At 44.1% G+C, this 25,709-nt stretch overlaps 1 protein-coding gene across 3 annotated transcripts in view; it reads right to left on the reverse strand.

The window, feature by feature from the left end:
• Window positions 1–1,939: 1,939 nt before the first annotated feature.
• The window catches only part of eml2 (EMAP like 2), a 119,458-nt gene continuing 95,688 nt past the window's right edge, over window positions 1,940–25,709 (reverse strand). For all 3 annotated transcript variants that reach the window (XM_052044016.1, XM_052044017.1, XM_052044018.1), the window contains 5 exons: window positions 24,536–24,633; window positions 20,840–20,927; window positions 19,928–20,020; window positions 18,983–19,113; window positions 1,940–6,711 (listed from right to left, as the gene is read on the reverse strand). In XM_052044016.1, the coding sequence (XP_051899976.1) occupies window positions 6,586–6,711; window positions 18,983–19,113; window positions 19,928–20,020; window positions 20,840–20,927; window positions 24,536–24,633 (536 nt within the window). In that variant the 3' untranslated portion in view covers window positions 1,940–6,585. The remainder of the gene's footprint in view (window positions 6,712–18,982; window positions 19,114–19,927; window positions 20,021–20,839; window positions 20,928–24,535; window positions 24,634–25,709) is intronic.

The raw sequence follows: 25,709 nt of genomic DNA on the forward strand, positions 1-25,709 counted from the left end.
CGCACAAGGCAGACTACTTTCTCAGCTCGCTTTTCACGTCTTACATCTGCTGAATCACGCGCAAGTTCTTCACTATTCTTCCAATCACTTCGGCGAGGAGTTACTCTTCACTCCTGAGGTTTCTCAAAGTCTAGCAGCATAACAAGGATTCAGAAGCACCATCGGAGGATGAACAGTGGATCTGTTGCTCAATGACTGTATACACAACAAACCAGAGAGAACAAGTCTTCAGAGAAAAAAAAACTGCATAGGACTTTTTAGAAAAATGGTGAAGTCTGTCTGTATTACTCAAAAACTCAAAATATTTTATCCCACAATCTGTCCACTGTGCAGTTTTTTTTAAACAATAGATCATCCAACCTGTTGGTTGACCCAATGGTTTGGTTGTTGGAAGTTGGTTGTTGTTCACTGTGATGAAATGCCTTTTCTTCCACACTCCCCTGAACTGATGATAGATTTGTTGTCTCACCAGGTGTTGTATTTTCAAGTTTGGCTTCTGCGCTTATTCACATTGGCTAAGCTCACCCCCTTTGGTGAAGGGGTGAATCTACAGGTACACTTCCCCATCCATGGTTGTTTATCCCAGCCCTCCCCCAATTATCCCATTACCTCTCCACCTCGGAACTTTCGACAGGGATGAGGAAATGTGACGAAGTGAAAAGAAACAAAGAGAAAAAGATGATGGTCAGTGATGTGCATTAGATTCCCACTTAGTTACTAATAACGTCACACTAAGCAAAACACCAATACAGCATTCAGGCACTAACAAAAGAAGTGATGTGCATTGGGTTTCAACACATTGAGCTCACTTAGACAGGTTGCAATGAGTTTCCTGCAAAAATACAAAATTGGTACACTAGAATATAACTTGAGATCACAGAGTTCCACTTGTCAATATTACATTACATTACAATGCCCTCAGTTGCATGGTTTGTGATTGACCACCAAGTGACAAATTAAGACAAATGAAATGAGAATGGTTTATGGGTAATATCTTCAGCCAATCAGAATTCTTCTACCCGCTCTCTGATTTTGGTAAAGGTTTCATTATTAATTCAATAGATCTAAAAGGAATAGCCATGGGATTGACAGAAGGAAATTGGATACCTCCAATTTACACATAGATCTTCATGTTCTTATCTTTGTTTTAAGTACCTTCAATTCTGGCCAGATTTTAGTTAATCTACCAGTAGTTCTCACTCCTTCAGTTGTCTGGGCTTCAAGCTCAGAAACTTCCTCCTTAAATCTTTCTTCAAACCTACTTATTTGAATCAACCTGATCAAATGTTGTTTTGGTAATGTTCCTGTGAAGCACCTTGGGATGGTTCAGCACGTTAAAGTTAGCGTATAAATGTTGTACCACAATAATAGTCGGGTAGTCCTAATTAAATTATTATGTTAGCTGGAAAAGCTCTTTTAAGGTCTGTTTTTGGGGGATTCTCATGTGCCTCAATCCTTGGCTATTGAGATGAATCCTATGGGACCCGAGTTGGTTTGATGCCCCCTCCAGTCCACCAGCCTTGCAGCACTTAGTTTTTGCACTCACATGCTTCACGCAGGTACAGGAGAACATTCAGTGACATCTTCTCCCAAACCCCAGACAAGGCAAAACTTCACTGATGTTTGAGGACATCCAGTTATTATAGAATCTTGCCTGCGAGCTGCATGCTTGAGAGAGTGTCCGGATTTCCATGAGGTGGTGCTTGTACAGTCAGAGAGATACAGCACAGAAACAGGCCCTTCAGCCCATCAAGCCTATGCCGATCATCAACCTTCCATTTACACTAATCCTATATTAATCCCATTTTTTAATTCTTCCTCACATTCCCATCCATTCACCACCCCCTCCCCAGATTCTGCCACTCACCTACACACCACAAGCAATTTACAGCAGCCAATTAACCTCCCAACATGCATGTCTTTGCGTCTTTGAGATGTGGGGGGGGGGGGGGGGGGGGGGGGTGGTGGAAAAACAGAGCACCCTGGGGAAACCCATACAGTCACAAGGAGGACGTGCAAACTCCACACAGACAGTGCCAGAGGTCAGGATTGAACCCGGGTCCCTGGAACTGCGAGGCAGTTCCACGACCCAATGCACCATCAGAAAGCTACACATTATTTTCAGTCTAGAGCTACTTCAATTATACATTTCATTGGAATTTGAGTTAATAATTAAGTTAAAATATTTCTCTCCATGAAGTGAAGAATAAAGGCAAGGTTGTGCCTGGTTGTGATGCTTAGCAAGATTGCAACTTATCTGGTGAAATCATAATTTCATAATAATTGTACTTACCAAACAGAAGGGTAATCAATCACCCTATCCTATAGAAACCATTTTCTGGCCCACCCTGCCAAAAGCTGGTGATTCTAAAAACCATCAAACCACTGTCAGGAGTTACCCTAAGGCACTTGAGATCTTAAACAGAGGCTTCATCTGACCTCTCTGGTGCACCTGTTTAAGAAGAGGGAGCTATCCCTGGCTAATGTTTATCCCTCAGCCAGCAATCAGAAAAAGAGTCCTGGTCAGTTTGTGAAAGCTTGTTCTGTGGCCGTTAGCTGCCGTGTTGCCTATTGGGGGCGGCACAGTGGCACAACGGGCAGAGCCGCTGCCTCACAGCTCCAGCGACCCGGGTTCAATCCTGACCTCCGGTGCTGTCTGGATGGAGTTTGCACATTCTCCCTGTGACCACATGGGTTTCCCCTGGGTGTTCTGGTTTCCTCCCACATCCCAAAGACATGTGGATTGGTAGTTTATTGATTGGCCTCTGTAGAATGCCCCTAGTGTGTAGGTGAGTGGTAGAATCTAGAGGGGCTGATGGGAATGTGGTTAAGCGGTAAATGGGATTACCGTAGATGACTGATGGTCAGCATGGACTCATTTTCCACACTGAATGACACTGAGTACACATCATAAAGCTGTAAAGCACTTCGGAACATCCTGAGATTCTTGAAGTCAAGGAAATGTGGAAATTCCTTCTGGAATCAAAGGTCCTCTGTTCCAGTAGACTTCGATGCATCACTAAATGTGTCAATCCACCCATACCACCACCAGCCTTCTTCAGATCCCCTACCTAGCAACCTATCTCCACCCACTATCTCCAAGTTCAGGGGAGGTTTACCAGCAAGTGAGCACGCCTTGCATGTATTTCAAATGTCAAACCATCCCAAAATAGATTGCTGGCCCACAAACTGCTTGCAGCTTGCACTCCAGTTTGAGGTAGTGTGAGGCAGCATGCAGAGGGATAGGAGAAGGGAAGTCATTTTCTTGCAGTGTTTAACTGCTACAAAACTTGCATAGACAAGAGTCAATGAGGTTTGTTTTAACCTAAGATTTTTGGTGGTAAACATAGTTCTGTGGAAAGGGTATTCAGGCAAGATGCAAAGAGGATATTTGCCCCAATTGTGCCAGTGTATTTTGGCTTAAAGATCACACCCATTCTTCCTCCAACTCCTAACTGATTCAAACCAATCCCTGGGATGGCAGAAGTTACATCTGAAGAGAGATTGCGTCATCTCTGTCACAGGAAGAATGAGAGGGGAACTCGTGGTAATGTACAAAAGTCTAACAGGACTGGACAGATCAGATGCAGGAAGGATGTTCTCAATGGTCAGGGAATCCAGGAGCAAGGCTCACAGTCCAAGGATAAGGGATAAGCAATTTAAGACCAAGGTTGGGAGAAATTACTTCTCCCAGAGAGTGATAACTTCTCTACCGCAGAAAGCAGTTGAAGGCAATCATTAAATATATTGAAGAAGGAGTTAGATTTTGCTCTTAGGGCTAAAGAGATCAAGGGATAATGGGAGAAAGCTGCAAAAAGGGCTCTGAATTTGGATGATCAGATTGACTACTGGAGCAGGCTCAAAAGGCTTTATGGTCTGCCACTGCTCCTATTGTCTATGTTTCTGTAATGCAAGGAGCGTGATCGTATGAAAGTCCTTTATCTGTTAGCAGATGCATTAAATTAACTCTCTGAAGTAGCAGATGAAGGTGTTTCATATTAATATTCATTCTTAATGTTACACAAAATAATTATCTTATAAATCTCATCCTGTCCACCTGAGAAAATACACACATCTAGATCTTCTGAATGAATCAAGTAAACTTCTGCATGTTCAGCAATCAAGAAATATATTTCTTAAATCTTTGCTTTATGTAAAACAAAAGTTATGTGGAAGATTAACAAGGGTGCTTGAACTACTTGGGGCTCTCCAAGTTGAAATTTCAGCTGGGGATCAAGATTGGGAAGATTTGGGAATGGCTACTACAACACAGCCTGCTCGCCAGGGATTGTGATGCACTCTTACTTTTCGGGGAGAATCGATTGGCTTCCTGAAGCAAAGAAAGTTATAAGGGTGCAAGGAGAAAGCAGGGCATTGGGATTGGCTTTGTAATGCAGTCTCAGCACTGACATCACCTCCTCCTACACCATAAGCTTCATTTTTAGAAGTTAGAATTGTGAGAATGAAAACTCCCCCTTCTCACAACCTTCTTCTGAGAATTAGGAAATTAAATTAAAATACCATTCCCTGTTATAGGTCATTGTGTCAGCTGGCTGTGACACTTTCAAACACTTCTTTGGGTTTTGGAAGTTGTATACACTTGCTGTTGAGCACCCAAAGTGTAGGAAATTGCAGGAAGATTATGATTGGCTGAGAGGTGGGATTAACAACTTCCCTCCTCTGTGGTTTGCCTCTGCCACCAGGTATTCAATTTAACTTGCTGGCCTCAATTTTCTACCTGAATTGTTTTTTTAAAGAAAGTTTCCTTTCAGAACAAGGATGATATAGGCATGGACAAGTTAACCGCCCACCTCTTGTTGCGTGGAGTTCTTACAAGCTCGTTTTAAAGTGTTTTAAGAAATCATCTGAATGGTTTGCAATTCAAGTCCAGAAAGGTAGGGGTGACATATTCCCTCTCTCAATAGCCCCTCACTCTGCATGGCAGATAATGTTTGCCCACAGAGCACCAGTCTGATCCAATCCAATTTTTGCAATTTGCAGTCCTGGGATTGAAGGTCCAAGGTCACAACCTCGGTTAAATGGAATGCCCAGAGATTTAGGATACAAAAAAGTAAACTGATTAAAAACAGACCTCAGAAAGGAAATTTGCCCCATGAGCCAGGACCTCCTCCTACAAGGATAAAGACTGTAAAGTATATGGTCACCATCCATCTGACAGAATCTAAAAGTTACACAATGCTCCAGGCATAAACCAGGAACCCAAAATAACTTCCACCTAAAAAAAAATAAGGCCTTCCTTACAGCCAAACCCCTCCTCTAAAACCTCCATTTATGATCATTAAATGTGATGCTTTGGACTTGTCATTTTATGGGGACAGAGTAAAATGTCCAATTAGCTTTTAAATCACGCAAAATATGAATCAAAGATGTAGCTGGCAGTCTTGATGATTTTATCTTCAGAAAAGTTTTGACTGTAACTTAAGCCAAAAAAAATAATGCTTTTGATTCAACATGTACATTTTCTTTCTGGCCCTTTAGTGATTCTAACACAGGGACTGTCTGGAAAGATTCCCAGAAACCACAAGTTCTTTAGTTAAAATCCCCAGCCAGTCAAACAACACGACGAGTGTCATTGGAGATCGTGACGTCCTCAGTGCAGGTTAATAGGTCAGGGAAGATAAATGGTCAGAGCAATTTGGTTCTCCCCGTGTTGCACCATTTGTGTGGTGGTGCACAGGAGGATCCTAATCTGGAGATAAAGGGGAACAAAAGGGAATGAGATGGCAGAGCATATGCTGTCTCCTTCAAAAAATCCAGTTGGGAGGCCTTCATGTAGTGCAAGATTTTTAAAATACTCCGTTCAAAACAGCTAGACGGAAACACAAGAGATTCTGCAGATGCTGGAATCTGGAGCAACACACACAAAATGCTGGAGGAACTCAGCAGGTCAGGCAGCATCTGTGGAGGGAAACGAACAGTCGACGTTTCGGGTCCTGATGAAGGGTCCCGACCCGAAACGTCGACTGTTTATTTCCCTCCATAGATGCTGCCTGATCTGCTGAGTTCCTCCAGCACTGTGTGTGTGTGTTGCTCAAAACAGACAGTCTATTGGAAGAAATATCAAGAGGATGTTGGATAGTGAGACAGGTCTTTTCCTTTCCCTTCTTCCCTGCTTCCTTGCAATTTTCCCCAGTCTGGAGAAACTCCTTATAGGATTCCAGAGTGAACTTGTTGATTAACATGGGAGTTGATTCCCACACACGCTATGATATCCTGGACTTCTGTAACACATGCACGATTCCAGTAAAAGGGAACTGCGGCAGAGGCAGAGGCAAACAGCACAGCTCGAGGGAGTTCTAGGGTGGATTATATGGAGCATTGGGATTGTCCTCAAGTTTAGTTATTAAAAATAAACTCTTCCAAAGAGCGAAGCATCCGGAAAAGCTCAGTGCAGATGTTGACAATAAATGTGAGGCAACAGCAGCCCCACATCCTCCCAATAAAAAGAAAAGATTTAGCAGAATGGTGACTGATGGGGCACCCAGGAAAGGAGCCATGTTGAAAGTGCCCTAGCATCTCCCAACCCACACAGCTGGAATGCATCTCTGGATAAAGTGCTGAAACCTAGACAACGCTCCACTGAATGACACTGGTGTCCTTCCCGCCAATGGAGATCAGACGGGTGTTGTCATGGAGAAAGGCAACGTTGGTCACGTGACTGCTGTGGCCACTATACTTGTGACTTGGTGCCTGCAACAGAAAAGAGAGACGGGTTATTGAACCCTTGCTGGGGTGTGGATTATTACTGTGTTCATATTAATTATGTCCTTGGTGTATTGCAGATTATTACTGTGTTTGCATTTATTGCACCCTTACTGTGACTTGGATTAATGCTCTGGTTGCACTTAATGCACCCTTGCTGTAATGCAGATTATTACCTTGCTTGCATTTGTACAACAACTTTCCACTCTCACCCCAATTCTTCTACCAGAAAATCTGGATTTGTCTGCTTTATAAAAAAATCTGTTGAGACTAGGGGCCAGATGAAAAGACCATAGATATCGGAGCAGAATTAGGCCATTTGGCCCATCAAGTCTACTCCGCCATTCAATCATGGCTGATTCTCTTTTCAACTCCATTCTCCCACCTTCTCCCTGTAACCCTTAAACCCCTTACCAATCAAGAACTTATCTCTGCTTTAAATACACCCAATGATTTGGCCTCCACAGCCCTCTTGTGGCAACAAATTCCACAGATTCACCAGCCTCTGGCCGAAGAAATTCCTCCTCATCTCAGTTCTAAAGGAACTTCCCTTTATTCTGAGGCTGTGCCCTCGGATCCTAGATTCTCCTACTAATGGAAACATCCTCTACATCCACTCTATCCAGGCCTTCTAACTGAAACTTCTAAACTTGAATGATAATATATTTTGTATGAACGGAAATATTAAGGCATGGTGAGGAAATAAAAGCTGGTGGGTAAATAGAGATGGGACATTTAAGCAATGGACCACAACTTCAACAACACTCAAGAAGCTCAATAATATCCAGGACAAAGTGGCCCACTTGAATTTCATCACCTCCACTGGCATAAAAATAAGCTGCAGTCTGCAGAGATTCTGCATGCAACTCCAAACCAGAAAACTCTACTCCCTGGAAGAGCAGGTACATAGGAAGACCATCACTTCAGCTTCCCCTACAGGCATACAAAGTCACTTATTGCTTAAGAGGTTATGAGTCTAGAGAGGTGGAGGAACAAAGGGATCATGGAGTACAAATACATGAATCATAAAAACTGCATATGTGTGAGCAAGGCAATTAAAAACAGCAAACCGAACATTGAGGTTCATCTCTAGAACAATAGAACATACTTAACATTCTGCACAGATTTCTGGTCCACATATTGCAACGAAGGTTGCTGAGGCAATGGAGATGATGATACAAGATATAACAGGAGAGGTTAGAGGGAAAGCAGCTGAGGGGTGACCCAGCTGAGGTCTTTAAGATTAAGAAGGGTTTGACAGAGTGGGTGCTGAGAGAACGTTTCCATTTGTGGGGAAGAGCAGAACCAGAGACCAACAGCATAAGATGGTCACCAAATCTTCCCATGGGGAATCCAGGAGAAAATTCTTTCACCCAAAATGTGGCACAGAATTTGGAAACGGCTCCCACAGGAATGGTTGAGGCGAATACCTATGGAGCAATTCATTAGGAGGCTGGACAAGCATAAGAGAAAGAAGGGGAATAGAGCATTGCGTAATAGAATTAGATGAGGAAAGTTGAGGAGGAGGCAAGACCAGTTTGGGCTGGCTGGGCTCAATAGTCTGGTTTCAGTGCTATATATCCCATGTTAATCTCCTTCTCAACAGTACAGTGGGTGCCCCTTCACTGTGCAGTGACTCAAGGTGGCAAATGGGAATGGATATCAAATACCTGCCTTGCCAACAATGCCCACATCCCAACAAATTACAGACCACCCCTGTGTTAAAACTGTTCCGGTAATGGAACTTCACAGAGAACATAGAACAGTATGGCACAGTACAGGCCCTTCGGCCCACGATGTTGTGCTGAAGTACATGAACACCTCCTCCAAGATCAAATCTAACCCTTCGCTCCTGCACAGCCCATAACCATCCATGTGCCTATCTAAGAACCTTTAAAGGTCCCTATTGTATCCATCTCCACAACTACCCCTGGCAGTGTGTTCCAGTACCCAGACATCTCCCTGAACAGTCCTCCTCTGACCTTAAACGGATGTCCTCTGGTATTGGCTATGCCACCCTGGGGAAAAGGTGCTGGCTGTCCACTCTGTCTATGCTTCTCATAATCTTATACACCTCTATTAAGTCGCCTCTCATCCTGCGTTGCTCCAAAGAGAAAAGCCCTAGTTTGCTCAACCTTTCCTCATAAGCCATGTCCTCTAATCCATCCTAGAAATCTCCTCTGCACCCTCTCTAAAGCTTCTACATCCTTCCTATAATGAGGCAACCAGAACTGAACACAGTACTCCAAGTGTGGTCTAACCAAAGTTTTATAGAGCTATAACATTACCTCGCGGCTCTTGAACTCAATCCCCCGACTAATGAAGGCCAGCACACCATACGCCTTCTTAACCACCCTATCAACTTGCATGGCAACTTTGAGAGATCTATGGACTTGGACCCCAAGATCCCTCTGTTTTTCCACACAGCTCAGAATCCTACCATTAACCTTGTACTCCTCCATCATGTTTGTTCTTCCAAAGTGTATCATTTCACACTTTTCCGGACTGAACTCCATCCGTCACTTCTCCCCCCAGCTCTGCATCCTGTCTATGTCCTGTTGTAACCTACGACAACCTTCTACACTATCCACAGCACCACCAACCTCCGTGTCATCTGCACACTTACTAACCCATCCCTCCACTTCCTCATCCAAATCATTTAAACAAAAAACACAAAGAGCAGGGGTCCCAGAACAGATCCCTGCAGAACATCACTGGTCACCGACCTCCAGGCAGAATACTCCATCTACTACCACCCACTGCCTTGTGGGCAAGCCAATTCCAAATCCACGCAGCCAAATCTCCACGGATCCCATGCCTCGTGACTTTCTGGAATGAGCCTATCATGGGGAACCTTGTCAAATGCCTTACTAAAGTCCATATACACCACATCCACCACTCTACCTTCGTCGTTTGTTTTGTCACCTCCTTGAAAACTCAATTAGGCTTCTGAGGCACAACCTACCCTCACTAGCCATGCTGACTATCCCCAATAAGACTATGCTTCTCCAAATGCACGTAAATCCTGTCCCTAAGAATCCTCTCCAATAGCTTGCCCACCTTTACAGGATTCACAGAACACTACACAAAAAATTGAGATACAGAATAAATTAGCTGTCATGGAATCTGTGCGCAAAATAAATAAATAATGAGAATTTTTTGGGGGAACTCTTGTTCTTGATGCTTATGCAGATGGCGCAGCTTTGAGTTATGGAAATTGTGATGTGGACCATTTTCGAGGATCACAACCCACCTGCCCCATTTTACAAGGGTCATAGAGTTAGCACAGAAAAAGGGCTCTTCAGCCCAACTCGTCCATGCCAACCAAGATGTCCATCTAAGCTAGTCCCAATTGCCTGCATTTGGCCCATATCCCTCTAAGCCTATCCTATCCCACATACCTGTCCAAAATATCTTTTAAACATTGCTTTTAAACAAGGGTCGCCTGTGTAAATATAGAATGTCACCAGTAAATGGAGCAAGGTACAGATTAGTTACTTCTCTAATTGAATTTCATGATGGGGTGAATGACCTACTCCTGTTTCTTTTGATGTTTAATACTCTCTGCTTAAACTGCTTTGCATACGTGAAGAATGCCACCAATGTGTTTTCTGCTGTTAAAAGGTGGTGCAAATCTAACAGCACTCCCCAACGTGAATAATGAGCTGAAAGAGCTGGCTAATGAGTTTCTGTTGACATGGGTCAGGGAAAAGGTTCAAGACACAAGGAGAACACTTTGTTTTTCTGTGAGGCATACAATGGTGTCGTTAACCACTCACCAAAATGACTGCAGGGGAACCTCAGTCAGTGCAGAGTTGTAGGTAGTGAAGAAGGTTGTCCAAGGATACCGAGGGACACAGATCAGCTGGAAAGTTGGGCAGAGTGGTGGCAGATGGAATTTAATCCAGACAAGCGCGAGGTAATGCATTTTGGGATGTTGAATGCTGGCAGGACATATACAGTAAATGGCAGGGACCTTAGGAGTGTTGATAAACAGAGGGACCTTGGGGTGTAAGTTTATATCTCCCCTGACAACAATGAGACAGGTGGATAGGGTAGTGAAGAAGGCATTTGGCATGCTTGCCTTTATAGGCCGAGGCATTGAGTATCAGAGTTGGGACTTCACGTTGCAGCTGTACAAAATGTTAGTCAGGCCACACTTGGGAGTATTGTGTACTGTCCTTGTCACCACGCAACAGGAAGGATGTGGTAACATTAGAAAGAGCGCAGAAGAGATTCAACATGATGCCGTCTGGAATGAAGGGCTTTTATTACAAGGAGAGATTGGATCGGCTGGGCTTGTTTTCCCTGGAGTGAAGGAGGCTGAAGGGTGACCTTTCAGAGATTTATAAGATTATGAAAGGCATAGATAGGGTAGATAGTCAGAGTAATTTTCCTAAGGGAGAGTCTAAAACTAGAGGGCACAGGTTTAAGGTGAGAGGGGAGAAATTTTAAGGCGATCTGAGGGACAAGTTATATGGAGTGAGCTGCCAGAGGTGGCAGTGGAGGCAAATACAATTACAATGTTAATAAGGCAGTTGGACAGGTACTTGGATAGGAAAAGAATAGAGTGATATGGGTCTAATGCAGGCAACTGGGATTAGTGTAGAAAGGCACCCCTGTCAGTGTTGGACCGAGGAGCCCATTACTGTGCTGTACAGTTCTTTGATTCTATAACACTTATAACAACAGGAAAACACAGATTCATAATGCCATTGTAATGTGGGTGACTTGGCTGCTGCCATTGAGGACATCTTCAAGAGGAGGTGCGGGAAGAAAGCGGCGTCCATCATTAAGGACCCTCACTACCCGGGACATGCCCTCTTCACATTACTACCATCGGGGAGGAGGTACAGGAGCCTGAAGACCCACACTCAATGATTCAGGAAAAGCTTCTTTCCCTCTGAACGGTCCATGAACCCATGAACACCACTTCATTATTCCTCTTTTGCACTGCTTATTTATTTTTGTAACTTATAGCAATTTTTTACATCTAGCACTGTACTGCTGCCGCAAAACACCAAAAGCACGACGTATGTCAGTGATAATAAACCTGATTCTGCTAATAACGAGATAATGACGTTTCCAGTGCATCAGCCATTTCTTGATATCACGTGGATTGAATTGAAATCTCTGGAGCCTGGCATTTCTGGTGTGGGGGTCTTGGGTGAGGCCAAGGTGGATCATCCGTTTGGCACATCAGCCTTTTCTTTATCACTCATACGCTGGGTCCCTTCAGAGCAATGCAGCTCGGAAACGGGTCTTTCAGCTCATCCAACAATCAAGCACCCATTTCTCTCCGCATTCCCATCAACCTCCCCCAGGTCCCATCACCTGCACACTAGGGGCAGTTCCCAGTGGTCAGTTGACCTCCTAAACTGCACATCTTTGGGATGTGGGAGGAAACCCCACACAGTCACAAGGAGAATGCGGAAACTCCACACAGACAGGACCTGCCGTCATGATTAAACCCAAATCACTGAAGCTGTGAGGCAGCAATTCCACCAACTGCACCACTACCAATGAGAACTGGGATCTTCTTGGACTTTCTTCCACCATTCATGACCAGATGTGATTAGACTGCAGTGCTTCGAGCTGATCCTTTGGATGTGAGATCACTTTGCTCTGTCTGCTGTTCGGCACACATGTAGTCCTTTAGTGCAGTTTCACCAAACTGGCATTTCATCATTTATAGGGAGACATGGTGCTGCTCCTATAACACCTTCTGTACTCCTCATTGTTGATTAGTAATGGTCGAGTGTAGAATATAATGGATTGGATAGGAACGGTTTGGAGGGATATGGATCAAACACGGGCAAATAGGACTAGCTTAGATGGGCATCTAGGTTGGCATGGACGAGTTGGGCCAAAGGGCCTGTTTCTATGACTATTACAGATGACACATATTTCTGCTGCCACTGAGCCCCTCATGGATGCCCAGTTTGAGATGTTTTGAGTTTATCCCACTTAGCAATTTTGAAAACAGGGAGGGTGTCTTCAGTGTGAAGACAGGACTTTGTCTCCATAAGGACTTGTGTGTGAGATGCCATCATGGATGGATGCATCTGCCACAGATAAATTTGTGAGGATGAGACCAAGTAGGGTTATCCCTTGTGTTGGTCCACTCACTACCTGCTGCAGACCCATTCTGGCAGCTCTGTCCTTCAGGACGTGGCTAGCTCAGTCTGTGGTAATGCTTGGTGATGGACGCTGAAGTCCATACCCAGAGTAGATTCTGTGCCGTTGCTACTTTCAGTGCCTCTTCCAAGTGCTGTTCAACCTGGAGGAGCACTGATTCATCAGCTTGAGGGAAGATGATAGTTGGTAATGAGGAGGCTTTTTTTTTGCTCATGTCCGACGTGGTGTCATTGAAGTTAATGCTGTGGGCTCCATCCTGTGCCTCCATCTCTGCCGAGTCTGCCTTGCCGGTGGGACAAGGCATTCTCAGGGATTGTGACGGAGGGGTCAGGCACATTGTCTGTAAGGTACACTCCTGTGGGGACAATTTTGTCACACTGTTGCTTGACTAGATTAATACAATTAAAGAGGACAAGTCATCACATCTCAACGATGAGCCAGCTCCAATGAGCATAATTCTCATGTTTTCTAATGGGATAGTAGAAGGACATTTAGCCTGCTGTCCATGCCAGCTCTCAAGCATCTTACAGTCCCATTCCCACAATTATTTCCTTTGTACTTATTGTCTTGCACATATTGATCAACTTCACCCTGACGTTCCTACCACCCACCTACACCAGGGCCAGTGGTCAGTGAACCCATCAGCACATCTTTGGGATGTGGGGGAAACCCATGCAGTCACAGGGAGGACGTGCAAACTCCACACAGATAGCGCCGGAGGTCAGGGTCAAACCTGCTTGGACCAATTTTTCTTTCAGAGATACCGACAAGTGAACCACACTCCCGACACTCTTGGCTCTGCGCCAGCCTGTTAGTCAGACCTGATGTATGACAATATCAAAAATGTGACTGGTGAAGGGAGCTCCGTAGGAACTGTGCAAGAACAGTCAATGGATGGAGGGTCAACACACAAGATGCTGGAGGAACTCAGCGGGTCGGGCAGCATCTGTGGATGGAAATGGACAGCCGGCATTTCAGCTCGAGATCCTTCATCTGGACTGAAAGATAGAGGCGAGATGGCCGGTATAAAATGAGGAGGAAGGTGTGGGGCAAGAGCTGGCAAGCAATGGGTGGATCCAGTTGAGGAGGGGTGATAGGCAGATGGAGGAGGGTAGAGTGGAGACAGCGACAGAGACTGGGAGGCAGTAGGTGGAGGCAACAAAGGGCTGAAGATGATGGAATCTGATAGGAGAGGAAGGTGGAGCCTGGAACCAAAAGAGGGAGGTGGAGAAGGCGATAAGATCAGTGGGGGAGGGGACCCGATGGAAGGAGTATGTGGGTGATGGGGAGATGAAGTAGTGTCTAGAACTCTCAGTCTATAAGGGTGGTGGAGACAGTAACCCTCACCATATTTAAGACTTACCTTGATCAACCATGATCTCCTGGATCAAGGATCAGGAGCTAGCAATTGATATTACACCATGTCTATTTTGGCTGGCATGGACATATTGGCCTGAATGGCCTCTTTCTATGCTGTTATGTCTTGTAATTCTACAAGTCTAACACTTATTATGAATTAAGGATGTAGAACAAAGGATTGAAAGTAACCAATGATTTTGTTTTCCCGCTTATTCTTCTGGAAGCTTATAATATTTGGAAAAAGTGACAGGGAATTTTTACTAACAAGTATATCTACATACACGTACACATCGTGGAACCAATCATTGTATAAACACAGTGACAGTTTCCGGACCACTTGTATCAAGTAGTTCCCTGCCCTGTTCTGCTCTAATAGAGCACAATCTTTATTTACGCTGCACCTTTTGATTTCAAAACCAATCACCGCTTAAGTTTCAATGGAAGTAGTTTGTTCACTAATATAATTTTATTTTCAGTATTTAATGTGTTTTAATGCTTTAATTTAATGTTTTAATGTGTTATAAAAGTCTTATGATGCTTTTAGAACATTATATGACATATTTAGTTGATTTGGGGGATGCATTGAGTGCAAAGGAGAGCGCTGTAGTTGTATCTGTCTTTACTATTATCCACGGGTAGTCTGTGTGCCCATCCCTCAGATAACAAGGACTTTGTGTAGCATCTTCAACAAAGTAAAACAAAAATATACAGGTACTAGACAGGAGCATTAACAGTCAAAAACCAGGTTAGGACAAGTTACAAAATAATTGTTCAAAAATGGGAAGATTTAAGAAAGATCTTAAAAGAAAAGGAGGGAGGCAGAAAGTGGAAAGATTTTGGGGAAGGAATTCCACCGCCAAATTAGCCAAAAGCCCAGCAATTGATCTTGAATCATGTGAATAATTCACAAGAGGCCAGCAGTAAGAGTCGTCAGTTGAATTTCCTGATCTATTTATAATTACTCACCAAGGAAATGATTGCTTCATGTATATAAAAAGAAGAAAACCCCCCAGTCTTTGGCGAATGGTTCACTTCATCACATATGCGACATACATTGCATCAAATTCTGTGAACTGCTCAAAACCACAGCTTGCTTGCTAGACCAAAGTGCCAGCAATACGTCACTGAGCTACAATATACGTAGGCATCAGACATCCACCTACACAGATCCACTCTGGTAAGCATCAAAAGTGATTGCACTACTCCAAAACAGGAAGTCAGAGTGTCTGCACAATGCCACTTCATCTATTAATATCCACAGTTTTGTTAATTATAACACAGAGATCTGGCAATGGTCACACATTGCAAAGCAAAACAACCAAGGCAACAGTAATTTACTACAAAAAACTTCAGCAATCCTGTTAGTCCCAATTGGAAGAAACCTATTGATTTCTCATTTTAATATGGCATTGGAGGTGCTTCAGTCCATTGTCCATGTTGGCTCTCAGATGCAATCAATCCCAATCCCTGGAAAACCAAGGGTCTTCGACCTAAGCACTAGCTCAGTTTCTCTTTCCACAGATGCGTCCTAACCTGTTGAGTTTTTCCAGCATTTTCTGTTGTTATTTTAGATTCCTATCACCCTGCTTATTTCCTTTATTGGAACACTGGGGCAGGATAGGCTACAGCCCCTCGAGCCTGCCCCACCATTCACTATGATCATGGCTGATCTACCCCACGCCTCACCTCCTCTACTCTGCCAGTTCCTTCAAATATTTACTTCCTACTTTAAATACTTCCAATGATCCAGCCTCCACAACTCTCAAGGGTAGGGAATTCCAGAGATTCCTCACCATCATAGGTTTAAGGTGAGATGGGAGAGATTTAATAGGAACCTGACGGGCAACTTTTTCTCACAGAGAGTGGTCAGTATAGGGAATGAGCTGCCAGAGGAAGTGGTTGAGGCAGGTACATTAACAACATTTAAAAAGGTACTTGGACAGGTATATGGATAGAACATAGAAGACTACAGCACAGTACAGGCCCTTCGGCCCACAATGTTGTGCTGACATTTTATCCTGCTCTAAGATCTATCTAACCCTTCCCTCCCACATAGCCCCCTATTTTTCTATCATTCATGTGTCTAAGAGGAAAGGTTTAGAGGGATATGGCCATACGTAAGCAAATGGGATTAGCTTAGATGGGAATCTTGGTCGGCATGGACCAGTTGGGCCAAAGGGCTTGTTTCCATGCTGTATGACTATGACCCTTGTGAGAATTTCCTCTCTCTCACATGCTCGTTAACTGCCCCCATTCCCAATTCTCCTACCCCTACCTCCCACCTACATTAGGGACAATTAAGAGTGACCAATTAACCTACCTAGGGTGCAGATGGAGGTTCACCAGGATGCTGCCTGGATTAGAGAGTATTAAAAGGAAAGGTTGAACAAACGGGTAGTTTTCTCTGGAGCAGCGGAGGCTGAGGGGAGACCTGATAGGGTTCATAAAATTATGAGAGGCAAAGATAGGGTCTTTTATCCCAGGGTGGAAATGCCAAATACTAGAGGGCATAGCTTTAAGGTAAGAGGGTGAAGTTTCAAGGAGATTTATAAGGCAAGTTTTCTTTTTAAACAGAGTGGAAGGTGCCTGGAATATGCTGCCAGGGGAAATGGTGGAAGCAGCTACAATAGCAACGTCTAAGAAGCATTTAGATAGACACATGAACAGGCGGGGAATTGAGGGATATAGACCATGTGAAGGCAGATGGGATTAGTTTGCAGCATGGTAGTGTAGATGGCAGGCATGGTCGTGTAGCAGTTAGCGTAACGCTATTAAAGCGCCAGTGACCTGGGTTCAATTCCCGCCGCTGTCTGTAGGGAGTTTGTATGTTCGCCCCGTGTCTGCGTGGGTTTCCTCCGGGTGCTCCGGTTTCCTCCCACATTCCAAAGACGTATGGGTTAGGAAGTTGTGGGCATACTATGTTGGCACCGGAAGCATGGCGACACTTGCGGGCTGCCCCCAGAACATTCTACGCAAAAGATGTATTTCACTGTGTGTTTCGATGTACATGTGACTAATAAAGATATCTTATCTTATCATGGTCAGCACAGACATTGTGGGCTGAAGGGCCTGTTCCTGTGCTATGTTCTACTAAGCAGTAGGTCTTTGGGATGTGGGAGGAAACCAGAACACCTCGGGGAAACCCAAAGAGAGAACATGCAAACTCCACACATACACAGCACCAGAGGTCTGGATCAAACCAGGGTTTCAAGCCACACTACCATGAAGGAACAGGCAGAGAACCAATTAAATAATGAAGCATTGGTCAGAACACCCTGAGCCTAGAGTCCTGGTGACTGAACATGTGGTGAACATTATCGCCATATGTGACTCCAAACAAGAGGATTGGTGTGGAGTCCCACTATGTGCTGTTCAGCTCATCACCCTACAGAAAGGACGTGGCAGAGGTTCAAAGATGTTGCCGGTTCTAGAGAATTTATGGTTATAAGCAGAGACTGTCCATCCTGGGGTTATTCTCTTTAGAACAAAAAAAGGGCATTCAATTAATGTGCAAGAGGACTAGATGGCAAACAGAAAGGACCAATTATCCTTAGCAGGGAGGTCAGTAACTGGGGCTGGAGACAGGTAGAAGGAAGGGATAAATTTAGGTTAACTGGTAGAAAGATTGGAGGAGGAAGGTTTCACTCTGCGTGATGTAGGTCTGGAACTGAGAGGGTGGTAGATGCAGAAACCCTTAACACATTTAAGAAGTACCTGAATGAGCACCAGAATAGTGACTATGAGCTAAGAGCTGGTAGTAGGATTAACTCAATGCCTATATTTGACCAGCCCATGGGTCAACTGGTCTCCTCCTCGGAGACAATGGCAGCATGGTGACACAGCAGTTCTGTCCCGTGGTTCCAGGGACATGGGTTCAATGCCGACTTCAGGTGCTGTCTGTGTGCAGTTTGTATGTTTGCCCCACCGGTTTCCCCCAGACACTCTGGTTTCCTCTCACCACCCCCCCTCTCCAAAAGACGTGCTGGTTGGTAGAACATAGAACATGGAACAGAACAGCACAGGAACAGACACTTCGGCCCATGATATCTGTGCCAACCATGCTGCCAAATTAAACTAACTCCATCTGCCTATGCATGGTCTATATCAGTATGTTAACTGGCTGTAGTAAATGACTTCTTAATGTAGGTTAATGTCAACAAATCAAAGGGGAGTTGGGGGAGAATAAATTGAAAGCATAAAGGGAAAGGAGAGTGATTGGGATCAATGGGGTTGCTCTGCTGGGAGCAGGTATGGAGCCAATGGGCCAAATGGCCTCCTTTGTCAGCAGCAAGGAAGTACACTTCTACAGTTCTAGAGACTTGGGCACAAAACCTCGGCAGGTGTGCCAGAGCACCACTGAGGGGGTGCTGCACTGTCAAAGGTGTCTTCAGACAAGAGGTACACCCAGGTAACACTTCCCTTCTTGGGGAAGTGAAGGGAAACTTTGTCCCAGTGACAGAAGCAACCCTTATCCCTCAACCAATATCCCGAAGCAGAAGACACATCGTTATTATTGCATTACTGCTATCGGGAGCATCCAATGCACAAACTGTTTCTTTCCTGCTTTACTTAAAGGTGCTCCATCCATTACAAACTCTTCAGGACATCCTAACATTACGGAGGGCGCTCTAGGAATGCAAGCTCTCTCTTTTGTATATAAAAATATTGGCTCTATTTAACCTCAGGGAACAAATTTCACACCACAGAACCAGATGGTTCAGAAGAAAAAGACACCACTGCCCAGCTCCCAGAGTGTACCTACCCGAGGTTGTGAGCAGGGATATGAAAATAAGTTAACTTTTCCAAAATCATCAGCTGTAGCAAGGAGTTGGTCGTCAGTGGACCTACAGACGGCGTTTATGTCCGTCCCATCAGCTCCCTCCGGCCAAATGCCTGGGGTTAGGAGAATAAAAACAGCTGAGAATGTGATGCAGAATCCAAGATGATGATGAAAGATTTTCTGTTTAAATCCACACATATCCAGTTATTTAGTTCAGCTACGAGCAAAATAATATTATACTTGGTCCTCACACTCTCAACACAAAGTCCTCAGTCCTAGATGACTAGGTAGGCAAAGCACAAACAGAGAGAGAGCAAGAGAGAGAGAGATCAAGAGAACCAGACAGAAAGAGACACAGGGAGCGAGCAAGGGACAGAGAGGGAGAGAGAGAGCAAGAGGGAGAGAGAGAGCAAGAGTGAGAGAGAGAGAGAGAGTGAGAGAGAGCGAGAGAGAGCAAGAGAGAGAGCGAGAGCAGGGGGAGAGAGGGGGAGAGAGAGAGGGGGGGAGAGAGAGAGGGGGAGAGAGAGGGGGGAGAGAGAGGGGGAGAGAGAGTGAGGTGGAGGGGGAGGGGGGAGAGGGAGAGGGGGAGAGGGAGAGGGGGAGAGGGAGAGGGGGAGAGAGAGTGAGGGGTGAGAGAGAGGGGGGGAGAGAGAGAGAGAGAGAGAGAGAGAGAGAGATCACGAGAGACAGAGACAGTAGGATGTTCCATGAGTACATTGTAATCATCTTACAAAACAACCAATAAGAATAAGGACGTAGCTGTTCATTCCACCAGAAATACCCAATACAGGACAGACATCTGCTCTATGGACCCAACTTTGAGCCATTTCTAATACCACAGTCAAAACACTCAAAGTTAACTGCTTCCTCCTCACCGACAAGAGCATATCCTAGACATGTGGACACAGCTCCAGATTGTACACTCACCAAACACCTGGAATGAGAGCACACAGGTAGAGGAGGCCCACTCCAAATCCCGCACTACATCTGCACTTGGCACCTGTTTGCAGTTTGGAGTCCCTGTTGAAGGAAGCGGAGATTTCATTTACCACAGACGTACGCATCAGGGAATGAATATCGCCTGTGCAGCAGACAGGAACTTTGCTCAGAAGGACATGACAACAGAGACACAAGAGACTGTAGATGCTGGAACTTGGAGCAAACTGATCATCCTTCACCCATCTACTGTCTGCCTATCTCCCAACTCCACCCCCTCCGGCTCGATCTGCCCGTCATCCTTCACCCCTCCTCGGTGCACCAATCACCTCCTGGCCCATCTCACCCTTCCCTCTCTCCTCTTTATCCTGGCTATCTTCCCTCTCCACTCTCAGTCCTGATGCAGGGTTTTGACCCGAAACGTCGACAGTTCCTTTCTTCCCCTCACGGATGTTGTTCGACCCACTGAATTCCTCCAGCAGATTGTTTGTTGACATGACGACAACATTAAGTTAATTTTACCCAGTCTAATGATGCTGTGTTCAAAGGTACAGATAGAGATTTAGTTTAGGTGGAATCATCTAAATCAAAATCTTCAACAGTATAGCAGTGTCCCTCTGCAGGGCTCAAACACACTGTATTACAAACCCAGAGACAGTACAACCCACTGTGTGAAGTCAATATATTCTCTTGGTCCAAGTACCCAAGCAAAATGATTCGGTGTCTGTTTCAATCCAGTTGGTACATTGGATGGATAGCTTTTTTTGCATAAACATGCTAAAAATATTTCAATCAAATGTTAAGTTAATAAGCCATGTCCAATACTAACTATTAATGTATAACTTACAATGAAAACCATTAAATAATATTGGGAGCGGAGAGTCAGAACCTATCTGTACTCACAGTAGAGGACTTCATAGTCTCCAGAGTTAGTAACTATATAGCGGCTGTCTGTGGACCAATCCAGATGAGTTATAAAACTCGAGTGCCCCTAAAATGAGAATAAAATTCTTCATTAATATTTTTAACTTTAATTTTTCCAAGTTGACTGTTCAAAAACAAAACCCAACTGTTGCTTTTAGCTTCCTACTTAAGTTCAAATTTATTGACGTCATAGGCAAACATACACGGGGTATAAATGTGCAGCAGCACCCATAGTCCGTTACAAAATGAGGACAAGCAGAAGTTCACATGGACTTAGGTTAACATAAGTTATACATAACTTAGACATGTGCAAGATAAATAACGAAATAAACATAATGACACCAGGGAGACAGGGAGAGTCCAAGGTAGTGTTGTTTTTCAGGTCATTCAAGAACCTGACGGCAATGGGGAAGAAGCTGTTGTTGAACCTTGAGGCGTGGGGTCTTCAGGCTCCTGTACCTCCTGCCCGACGGCAGCATCGAGAAGAGGGTGCGGCCCGGATGGTGGGGTTCCTGATGATGGATGGAGTCAGGCCTGTGGACTGCTCACCAGCACAAGGTCACAGAGCTCCACACGGGCTGACCAGCGTGACTGGTCTCATTATTGCTCCTTGTCTGGTCGGTGGAATTCAGGAGGATTACATGGGATGTACAATAGAGAAACAGGCCATTTTAGCCCAACCAATCCTGCTGGTCTTTATGCTTCACTCTTCACCTTTTATCCCTTTCTACAATGTTTAACATTTTTAATATTTCAGTGCTTAAAAATATTGGTTCCATCTGTACTTCTACAATAGCTGCACTTAAACTGATAAGATGCTTTATTACACAAATGAAATTGGAGAGGGATATGGTGTTTATTTTAAGTGTCTATTCCCAACAGATACCTACTGTATCTTGGGCCCAACACATTGATGCAATCACGAAGAAGGCACGTCAGCGGGTCTACTTCATTAGGAGTTTGAGGAGATTTGGTACGTCACCAAAGACTTGCAAATTTCTACAGATGTATGGAGGCTCCAATGCGTAGGATCAAAAGAGGCTGCAGAGGGTTGTAGACTCAGCCAGCTTCATCACGGGCACAAGCCTCCCCACCGTCGAGGACATTTTCAAGAGGCGGTGCCTCAAGAAGGCGGCATCCATCATTAAGGAGCCTCACCACCCGGGACATGCTCTCTTCACGTTACTACCATCAGGGAGGAAGTGCAGGAGCCTGAAGTCCCACACTCAATGTTTCAGCAACAGCTCTTTCCCCTCCGCCATCAAATTTCTGAATGGCCCATGAACCCATGAACACTACCTCGTTATTCCTCCTGCACTATTTATTTATTTTTGTAACTTATAGTAATTTTATTTTTGCCTTTATGTCTTGCACTGCACTGCTGCTACAAAACAACAAATTTCACAGCATTTGTCAGTGTTAATAAACCTGATTCTGAAGTAACCAGTTCCAGCCTGTTCAATGCCAAAAACATACATAGAGAATAAAATGGTGACATGGTTCAATTCTTCAAGGGGTAAACACCCTATAATACATTAAGATAGATAAGATCTTTATTAGTCACATGTACATCGAAACACACAATGAAATGCATCTTTTGCGTGGAGTGTTCTGGGGGCAGCCCGTAAGTGTCGCCACGCTTCCGGCGCCAACATAGCATGCCCACAACTTCCTAACCCGTACGTCTTTGGAATGTGGGAGGAAACCGGAGCACCCGGAGGAAACCCACTCAGACATGGGGAGAACATACAAACTCCTTACAGACAGCGGCGGGAATTGAACCCGGGTCGCTGGCGCTGTAATAGCGTTACGCTAACCACTACACTACTGTGCCTGCCCATTAACCAGTTTCCACCCAATGCTACTGTCCCATATGCCCCAGAAATCAGTGCAGCCATGTAAACAGTGGAGCAAGTGTGGAGTGCAAATTCCATTCGACATAACTTGAGTTTCATGGACTTGTTAAAAATAAAAAGCAGAACTGGTCAGGCTCCCAGGTGGAACTCATAACCAATGGGAGTTTTTAAGCACATGCCTGCAAAATTTAGTCAGCTTTTTCGGACATAAAAATGTCAGCCAGTCAAGCACCACTGAACTGTGACTGAATAGGCTGGGTTTCTCCAGCTGCCAACCATAACCCAAAGCTAAAGCAGAGGTGTCCAATTGGTTTCACTGAAACAACTGAATCCTTCTGCTTCCATGTTTTGAAAAGTTTTTGAATGCAATTTAAGAACTGGCTCCCACATATTTTTTTAAAATTACATTTGTAAGTTATACATTTAGAGTAAAAATCCAATTACTCACACTTGCCAGATTGACACTAATTTCAAAGAAATGTTTTACACGTTACTTGTAGTTACATTAACCAAATTGCAGAGATTTTGCCTTCATAAATAAATCAAGGGATAATTCTTAAGGGAAATTTTGCACATAAAATTGTCTTAAAATGTTGCTAGAACATCTACCACCAGGCTCAAGGACAGCTTCTATCCCACTGTTATAAGACTCTTGAAAGGGCCTCTTTCACGATAAAGAGAGTTCTTGATCTCTCAATCTACCTCATCATGGTCCTTGCACTTTATTTGTCTAACCGCACTGCACTTTCTCGGTAACTCTAACACTATATTCTGCATTCTGCTTTTTTTTCTCCCTTTTGGAATGATCTGTCTGGATGGCACGCAAACAAAAGCTTTTCACTGTATCTCAGTACATGTGACAACAATAAACTGATTACCTCATGCCGATGATTGATGCTTAAGTGGCAACTGATGCAGAAGTGAAAACTTCTCAAAACCACTGCGACTTTAGAAATAAAATACGTGCCTAGATTGCCAAGTGTGTCCTTATCACAATCCCTACCCTATAATTTACAATGGTATCAGGAAGTATAGAAAGAAAAGAGTCAGGGGGAAAAGTAAGGTATGTTAAAACTGATAATCTGCTATCCAATCTTCAGAAATCCTAATGGTTTGACATCTGGAAAACGGGATGATATTTTCTACCCTCTTTCACCTGGGCCCCGGTTTCCATGCTCTATTTATCTTTGGGGCCCTATTTAGCAAGATCCTTTTAAACACCCCAGAGCCCTGTTTCCTACATTCCCTTTAAACTTACAAAAAGTTTACTACTGTGCAATACCTTTTAAAAAAAAGTGAACTAAAGGTATATTTGGATATTAAGAGAAGTGACATCCAATAGTCTGGAAAATCTGCCAGTCCGCCATCTCCAAAGTCTCGAGGATACCGATTATCGGGACCTTTACTGGCACAACCCTAATCACTGCAGCTTAGCAATACTATGACCACTTTGATCACTTTGCAACTAAAATTGACTTCTTTTTGTTCTAATTGTGTTCTTGTAATTGTGTTCTTTCTTGTAAAATTTGTGTAAAATTTATGATTAAATTAACTGTGCTTGTACATACATGTACTTGTGCACTTGACAGTAAACTCGACTTTGATTTTCACTTTGATTTTTTTTTATTGTTGCTGCAATTTGTAATGTGTATTAAAAACCCAAATGGTTTCCCTAGCAATATAAATTTTTAAGTTTATAAACAGGCACTATCAGTATCAAGTCACAGAGACCAATTCAAAAGAACCATAACACATTCAAGTGCAAAGTGAAGACACCGACACGCCTACAGAGCGAGGAGTTGGCCAGGTTTTTACTTACTGAGCATCTGCCCACACGACTGTACTTCCTGCCATTTTCTGCCACGCTGTAAATGTAAACGTAGTTGTCATGTGACCCGATGGCCAGGAAATTACCATCTTTTGGGAAGAATGGAAATGCAATTAGGATCTTTGTGGTCCGATGAACATCGAGCAATCGCGAATGTAACGGCGTTTCCCTTTCATGGACTGGACTTTACAATATAATTCAAATGGGTTGCAATTACATACTACCAAGATTTCAATTCCTTTACCTGAAATGAGTCAATATCCTCAGTAAAAATTTCACAGAACTCCCAGTTACAGACACTGCTCAATGTAATTTCATATGGTTAAAAAATATAGTGGAACCTTCATACAATGAATAGAAATCATGTACAAGTCAGAATAGAATGCGGAATGTCTGTGTGTGGAATTTGCAGGTTCTCCCTGTGACTGTGAGGGGTTCCCCCGGGTGCTCCGGTTCCCTCCCCCATCCCAAAGACGTGTGGGTTAGTGGGTTACTTAGTCACTGAGAATTAACCTTCAGAGGGTGGCAGGAATAACAGAGTTGAGTGGATGGGCATGTGAGAGAGAATGGTTACAGGAAATAAGTGGAGGAATGGGATTGGTCCAGGAGATGGTATTGAATCATTGGGTTGAACGTTCTCCTTCTAAGTCATAAGGAAATGAGAAATATCCTTTCATCATCTTGTTGGTGTCACGTGTCCTTTTGCATATCAAGAACTTTTTTTTTCGCATTGCATCTAATTAGAGATCATCACCACTCACTTACATCCATGTCACACTCCCACAGGATAAAGATACAAGACTGAATTTATAGAACATAGAACAGTACAGCACAGGAACTGACCTTTCAGTCCACAATGTCCGCACCGAACACGATGTCAAGTTAAACTAAATCTCTTCTGCCTGCACATGACCCATTTCCCTCCATATTCCCCCTCCCACCCCAGTCACTCTCTCTTCTCCCCCCTTCCATCGGGCAGAAGATACAAACTCTTGGGAACATGCACCACCAGACTCAAGGACAGCTTCTATCCTGCTGTCATAAGACTCTTGAACAGACCTTTTGTACGATAAAGATGGACTCTTGACCTCACAACCTACCTCATTATAGCCTTGCACCTTATTGTCTGCCTGCACTGCACTTTCTCTGTAACTGTAACACTATT

This window comes from Pristis pectinata, chromosome 35 (assembly GCF_009764475.1).
Source record: "Pristis pectinata isolate sPriPec2 chromosome 35, sPriPec2.1.pri, whole genome shotgun sequence".
In the NCBI taxonomy this organism is placed as follows: Eukaryota; Metazoa; Chordata; class Chondrichthyes; order Rhinopristiformes; family Pristidae; genus Pristis; species Pristis pectinata.